General features: G+C 44.9%; 1 protein-coding gene across 1 annotated transcript in view; it reads left to right on the top strand.

Moving 5' to 3' along the window:
• Positions 1 to 3,111, top strand: part of kcnc1a (potassium voltage-gated channel, Shaw-related subfamily, member 1a) — a gene marked incomplete at both ends in the record, with an annotated part of 25,499 nt that extends 22,388 nt beyond the window's left edge. The window contains one exon of the mRNA XM_080528607.1: positions 2,872 to 3,111. Coding sequence (XP_080384733.1) covers positions 2,872 to 3,111 — 240 coding nt within the window. The remainder of the gene's footprint in view (positions 1 to 2,871) is intronic.
• Positions 3,112 to 7,998: the final 4,887 nt, after the last annotated feature.

Here is a 7,998-nt window from a genome sequence, read left to right as displayed (position 1 = left end):
CACACACATACACACACACACACACACACACACACACACACTCACACACACACACACAGAGAAGGCAGTATAAAAGCGTGTGCGGTCTGAAACATGGCCTCTAAAACGTCTCTCATTACTAATTCAGCAGGCTGTGTTTAGCTACACATGAACACAGACATACGCTGCTGTGTCAGATCTGCTGAACATCAAAACCCTGGATATACAGCACAGAGAGATATACAGAACAGAGAGATATACAGCACAGAGAGATATACAGCACAGAGAGATATACAGCACAGAGAGATATACAGCACAGAGAGATATACAGAACAGGGAGATATACAGCACAGAGAGATATACAGCACAGAGAGATATACAGCACAGAGAGATATACAGCACAGAGAGATATACAGCACAGAGAGAACACACCTAATTCAAACACACATGGCGTATCTCCCATTTTGGATTAAAGCTTATTGTTTAGTGTTTTTGAGGCAGTATACACTTTTGTGTTGGATGACCAGCACTCAAGTTGATGCCATCCCCCCCTGAAATACAAACAGTCAAAATCATCCCCCTTCTAAAACTGCCATCCCCCCTTTCCATCCGTCATGGGCCGTGGTATTACTGCTATTTCAACATTTAGTTTTTCGCATGTTGAGTAAAATACTGTGGGCGAGGGGGGGGCCACGCACACATGCAATGACATTTCTACCAAGTCACTGACACTGAAGTCACTGACGCTGTGGGGATGCTAAAACTGTCCCCATTATGACAAAATCCACCATCCCCCCTGATTTACTTTTACAACTTGAGTACTGTGAATGACAGGTGAAGGGGGATCATATCACGTCATGTCAGATGACAGAAAAGTTCTATGATTGTGCTTTAGTCTATGTAACGCTGAGGTGGGTATTACAGATCCCCACACCCAGCTACAGTGAGGGGCTGTGGAGGTGCAGTATATACAGCAGCAGGGAACAACGATGCATGTCTGTGTTGGCAGCGTTCTCTTCCATGATGTCAGTGCCTGAACAGACCCTGTGGGAGACCCAGAAATGCTGTGTCACCCTCCCTCCCTCCCTCCCTCCCTCCCTCCCTCCCTCCCTCCCTCCCTCCCTCTCCGTAATGACCTCGCCATATGGACAAACTCTCTAACCCTAACTCCATCAAGTTTCAAGTTTCAAGTTTATTTGTTTACGTCACATTACACAAGTGTAACAGAGTAACATTTCTTAGGCTTTGGATCCCTGACATAAGAGGCAAAAAATGATAATAATAATAATAGGCATAGTACAAGATAAGGTGGCATTAGTGCAGGTAAGACAAGACAGGTTGCACTAGCGATTCCGCTAGTGATAATAGAGTTCACAGTAGTACGGTGGCTTCACATCACATCAGACAAGCTCCATGAACAGACCAACTGACCGATGAATAGATGCCATGACCTGGATATGAACATCCAAAAGACAAACAAGTGGAGAGAGGGAAGAATAAAAGGGGGGGGGAACAGGTAGAGAAAGAGAGGAAGTAATAGAGGGTGCCATGAAGGAAGAGATGACGGTGGAGAAATGAGTGAGGGAGGGAGGGAGAGAGAGAGAGAGGGAGAGGGAGGGTGAAAGAGATAACACTGCTTTTATTCATTGAACTATTCTGAAGAAAGTGACTCACCCCCCACCCCTCCTTTCCCTCTCCCCTCCCTCCCCTCCCTCCCATCCCAGGAGGTCTGCGTCAGATCTACGGTGGCTCAGTGTGACTGTGTGTGTGTGTGTGTGTGGGGGGGGGGGGTCGCCTGCTGCTTGCTGCCTACTGCGCTGACAGGAGCAGATGAAATAGTGTACATGTGTACCAGGGAGATGGAGTCTCACTGCAGCACGTACTCCTGCTAATCGCTAGAAGCATTAGCATAAATAACGTTTTACTACACTGGTGACCTGAACCACCTCCTACAGGGGGGTCTGAACAACACAGGCTAATGAGGAGTGAACCACAAGGTGGGAGGTGTGGTGTGCTGTACACGAGGGTCACATGACACACGCAGTGCTTATTGCATTGATTCATAGTTGATTTTTGAGGAAGAGCCTTATTCAGCTGATTTGGTGAATCAAATGTATCTCGTATCGTTAGACTCTCCTTCCATGTTGGCGTGCAGTACATGAAAGTATTCAGAACCCCTTCACATTTTCCAAATTTTGTTGTGTTTAATAGACTCAATTTAAAACCGATTAAAACATGTTGTTTTGCCATCAATCCACACACAATACCAGCTAATGACAAAGCGAAAACATGTTGTTAGGAATCCTGCAAATTTATTCCAAATTGATATACAGAAATAATGACTCATTTACATAACCATTCAGGCCCTTTGGTATGACACTTTTAAAATGAGCTCAAATTTAATTGACTAGACTAGAGAGTGTTTTTTTTTTTGCGCTTTGTCATTACGGGGTAATGGGTGTGCGGATTGATGGCAAACAACAAAATGTTTGAATCCATTTTAAATAGAGTCTATAATAACCCAACACAATGAAGGGAGCCTGAATACTTTCCAGAGTACAGTACCAGTCGAACGTTTGGACACACTTCTTCCCCATTCATTTGAATGGGAAAAACCGTGTCCAAATGTTTGTCTGGTAAATGGACTGACTTATATAGCGCCTTTTATCCAAAGCGCTTTACAACGGCCTCTCATTCACCCATTCACACACACATTCACACACCAATGGCGGCAAGCTACCATGCAAGGCGCTTACCGGCCCGCTCACTGGGAGCAATTTGGGGTTCAGTGTCTTGCCCAAGGACACTTCGACATGTGGCCAGCCGGGGCTCGAACCGCCGATCTACCAACCTTGCGATCATTAGACGGCGGCTCTACTTCCTGCGCCACAGCCGCCCCTGTATGTATCTAATCTGACGTGTGTTTCTTCTGTGTTTCAAGATCCCGTCAAAGTGAACGGGGAAGCAGCCAAGGCAGCGCTGGCCAATGAGGACTGTCCCCACATAGACCAGGCCATGTCCCCCGAGGACAGCCTCCTCAGCCCTGCGGACCGGGGGGACCAGCCCTGCTTCCTGCTGTCCATGGGCGGGCGGCCGGGCCACGCGGGCGTCAGAGTACGGAAGGGTACGTAACGTGTTTGGCACACCCCCCCACAAACACAGACACACACTCACTCACTAACACTAATATTCCCACTCAAGTACAGACAGACACACACACACACACACACACACACCCACACACACACAGACACAGACAGGAAGTGCACTTAGTGAGAGGAGAAACCATAAACACGCAAAGCCTATCTATTGTAAAGTCTGAAATGTGACACAAAAGACAAAGTAGACACCACGAAATTATATTTTTCTATATCCTACTACATCACCACAGAAGGCCCTGTCATGGCCTCATCTTTTCTCTACTTACAGCCTCCAACATTAACATACAGTACTGTTTAGAGCTCCACCTCCCTCTCCTCTGCCCCTAGATATGCACTATACTGCCGAACACCAAAGCCTTTACCCCCGACATTCTTATTTGACATTTGGACACAAGTCTTTTTCTCTGTCCCCCTCTATCTTCTCTCTCTCTCTCTCTTCTCTCTCCCTTTCTTTCACTCTGTCAAGACCAGAGAAAGAAATCTTAATTGAATCATCCAAATAATTACTTAACTTTAACTTATTTAGTTGCTCATTTTAAAAAAGTTTAATAAGATTTATATTAAAATAAAACCAAAAACAAATCACTACACAGTGGTTTTGTCTTTCCTGTCTAGATTTGTCCTTCCTGAGAAGCTTCTTAAATTATTGGATGATTACTTTTAACCCACCTCCCTCTCTGGACTTCCTCTTCTTCTTCTCCATTCGGTTTGTTTACGATCACTTGAGCGACCATGCTGCCCCCTGGGCCAACCTTAACTTTCCTTTTTCCTGTTTTTCTTTGTCGTTTGTTTGTATGTCGTTTGTTTTTCCTTGTTTTTCCTACTCCACTCATTGTCTATCTGTTTGTTTTTCCCCTCCATCATCCCTCCTTCCCCCGATCCCCTTGACTTGTGTCTGAATTGACCAGTAGCCGGCCCTGCCCCGGGGAGGCCCGTGGTGGTGGCGGAGCCTGCACCCCCCCCTCCGCTCGGCCCCCAGGGCCCCCAGGGCTACCCTCTGCTGCAGCTAGGGTGGGTGTGTGGCCCGGAGGACGGCCATGCCACACTCACTACCTGACCATACCTTACCTTACCCTGCCTCTAATCACTTAAGAAATAATACCACTCAAAGATCTCTCTCCACCCACCATGATGCACTAGGTTCAGAGTTCCAATCCAGAGACTACGGTAGTTATTTAAACTATCATACTGTTATCATACAATTTGCGAACGTAATCTATCTACAGTCATCTTAATGCCATCCAGGAGAACATCTATAGTTATGGCCACAAAGGTACCAACATCTGTCATAGAATGAACTTCATAGTTAGTTGTTACATGTCCTCCTGTATTTCAAATCCTTAACCCCTTACCTGCCACCACCATACATTCCCCTCTTGGTCCCTAGAGGTTAGTTAGTCAAGACAGAACCAGAACATGCCTCTCTCTAAATAGTAGCCTACACACAGTTTACCCTCCCTCTCCTCTGGCCTTATCAGGTGTTTGACGGAGCGTTTTGTCATCAACACATTCCCACTGTGTCTAAGCATATCGGCCCGTAGTGTATCGCTCTCTGCGAGCGTTGCTCTGTCTTCAGTCGAGTGATTACCAGGAGCCATGACAGGAGCCGAGAGCCGGGAGCCTCGTACAAACTAACCTGTAGCTCGCTGTGTCCTGAGGCTGATCCGTTGCGTGAGTCATGGTCTTCAGTAGGAACGACCACACAACATGAAACACGCACACATATCAATACCACGACAGTAGCAACGATTCATAAGTCAACAGAAAAGAGTACACAAGCCCCCCACACTGTTGTATTTTCTATGTTCTTGTTTACATGTTTATGAATATCCTTCTGGGTGCTGTACTATGTACTGTATGTCTGTGAGTGTGTCTGTGTGCGTGTGTGTGTGTGTATGTGAGTGATTGTCTATGTATAACTATGTTGACAGTGTTCAGGGAATGCGTCTGTTGCTCCATGTTGGCATGTGTTGTGCGTCGTCTCTTAACCCAACATGGCATGCTGTCCAGCTGATCATGGGCGTAGGCATTGGAGAGGATCAGAAGCTGCCATTAACACGAGAACAGCCGTGCCTTTTTTTACCTACTATAATAGGGGGGGGTCAAGGGGTCAGGGTTCAAATGACCATAGTCTTTACAATGGAAAGCTGCTATTTACACACAACGACCACTAGTTGGCCGGCTTGTAAATTAACCTGCCTTCTACACAGAAAAACTACAAAATAGCTTTATACTAGCTTATCCTGATGTGATTTTGAAAATGTAAGGATACTGGGTGGTAGAACGCACATATCTAGGAAAGGTCATGAAAGGAGGGTCCTGAGATTTGATCGAGTGCAAATATATAACATTATTTTTACTCACAGGGTCAAAATGACCCCACCCATGGCTGTTCTAGTGTTAAGGGGTGAGGCACAGTATGGGAGGAGAGATCACATGACGTTACCCTTTAGAACATGGATAAGAAAAATCAACAACCTCCTACCTGTGATCTAATTATAGTTATTCACTAGTATCTACCCTCAGCTAAGAACTCTTACGTCCTGCTTGGCTTCCCAATGTTAAAAAGGTGACACGTCTAAAGCAGATTTTTAGGTCAATGTTATATAACAATATTACGATAGAGTTTGGCGGCAGTACTTGTGTGCAGTATGGCTCTTTGCCAGTGCACTACTCTTTGCACAATATTGCAAAGACTGAAACTATCTGTATCTTTTCTTCTTTTGTTAAACTGTTAACAACATTATGATGATAGCTGAATCAGGATACATGTAGATTTCCTATTGGGTCAAGTTACCAGTTTAGGGGATCTCCTTTACCCTCTGTGCCTCAACCCTCTTCAGCTCAGCTCTCCTATGCTGAGATAGATACCACTACCGGCCTCCCCTACCACTCACTGCATGCTTGTGGGACTCTGATCCCCAAACTCTAATCAAGCAGAGAACACATGGAATGGAAAAGTGAAAAGGAGTGTGTAAAGACAGAGGTCACACAGAGGTCACATACTGGTACAGTACACGCTGGTGTGACTCTGACCCAGCATCTGTTCCTTCCTGTTCCCGTTAAGCTGTCTACTGGACCGTGCTTTCAGCTTTTTTCCGCTTCTTTCAGTTTAGTTTTTTTCCTGTGGTGATCTATCTATCTGTGTTGCTTGTTGCTCTCTGTTTCAGTCAAAATAAAATAAACTGACAATGGGAAGAACGTCTTTGAAAAGCAGTTGGGAATACATTTGGGGAATAGGTGGTCGGTCATGCAGGCAGATTGTCATAAAAGGCCCAACTACTATGGTTTATAGTAACTCAAACGAATAGACCCCCTACAATTAGGAGAGAATGTACAGTACATACCAGGGCCCAACAGTGTTGTAGTGTCTTGTAAAGAGACTGTGGCTAATAATTGATGTGTTTATTGAAGTCATGCCAACAAGAGAATTCAGGAGCGAGATTCAGAGATAGATTTTTAGTTGACCCTTTTTCTCACAGCCAGATTCCTTTGAAATATTTTGTTATAATGTAAATAATAGCAGACCCAACTTTAAATACTGTAGTTCCAACCTATCATCGACAGATAGACAGAGCACATCCGAAACAAAGAGAAGCTCAGTCTTCCCATTTTTGGTTAAATTCTCCCCTATTTATTTTCTACTACTCTTCTGTCTCTTAATGTTGGTTTTCCTATCCAGCTACAACCCCTCCCTGTCTTTCTCTCTCTTCTGTCTCCCCCTGTCTTTCTCTCTATTCTGTCTCCCCAAACTCTACTATTGGGGTGGATCCCGCCTGGGAGGTTGTTGTGTTCTGGGCAGATCTCAGTTTGATTGAAGGAGTCGGCCCAGCCACCCCCACCCCCCTCCCCTCCCCTCCCCACCCGGATACTCTATTCGTCTGCTGTCCTTCACACTTGTCTCTCTCTCTCACCTCTCTAAATCTCTGTCCCTCGATCTCTCTCTATCTCCTTCTCCTGCATCACGACAGAGAGCGCCTTTTATTTTTTTTATCTTTTCCAAACATCCGTAAGAGGTTCTCCCTTTCTCTGTTCTTTTTTCCTCCTCCCCATTATCCCACCCTTTTCCTTTCCTCAAATGAATCCACCCACTCTTGAGATTGACCAATGACTGGGATGATTCTGAGCAACTCAATCCTCCCCCCCTGTATTCTCTATCACAGATCCCTGTAAAGAGGAGATTGTCCTAGTTAAGTATATGCAGGCAGAAGTTCTCAGAGTGACCTGAGGGGGCGCACCAACAGTCTGAGACAGAAAAGAAAACCAAGATCCTTTGGTGTCTTGTCCTCTTCTTCTTGGTTCCAACGGATGGAGGGATGGAGAGGGTCACACTGAGAGAGAGGACGGGATAGAGAGACAGGGGGTTCTTTAAGTGAGCGTCTCACACGCGTCTCACTTTGAAGGACAAGTTTTCTCTCTAACGTGGAAGAACTTCAAGATCAAAGTTTTTATTTTTTATTCTCTCAATTGTTTTTTGTTTTTTTTGTACTGACCGACTTTTTTCTCAAGAAAGGATTATGGGAGGACAGAAAGGGACTCATCCAAAAGGTCAGCCGTGGCCAATCAAAGCATTGGTTGATGGCCAGAAAAAGGTGGAATTATATCAATAAATAGAGGGATAACAGTAACTGCTAACAGCATTAATGATACCACAATGTCATCAGTGAAATATGACTGTAGAAGATGCTTATCTGTTAATTTAGCATGAATTGCATGGTGGACTGTAAAGCCGAAAACACTATAGCTGTTATGAATATCCGTATGCAGAATATATTTTCTTTTAAAATGAGGTTCCTTACTTTTGCATACAATTTATGTAGCCAAATTCTAAGATGTTCGATGACAGTGTGCTTTTCCA

Source organism: Nansenia antarctica (assembly GCF_963989245.1).
Source record: "Nansenia antarctica genome assembly, chromosome: 4".
Lineage (NCBI taxonomy): Eukaryota > Metazoa > Chordata > Actinopteri > Argentiniformes > Microstomatidae > Nansenia > Nansenia antarctica.
This window is presented reverse-complemented; position numbering and strand designations above follow the sequence as displayed.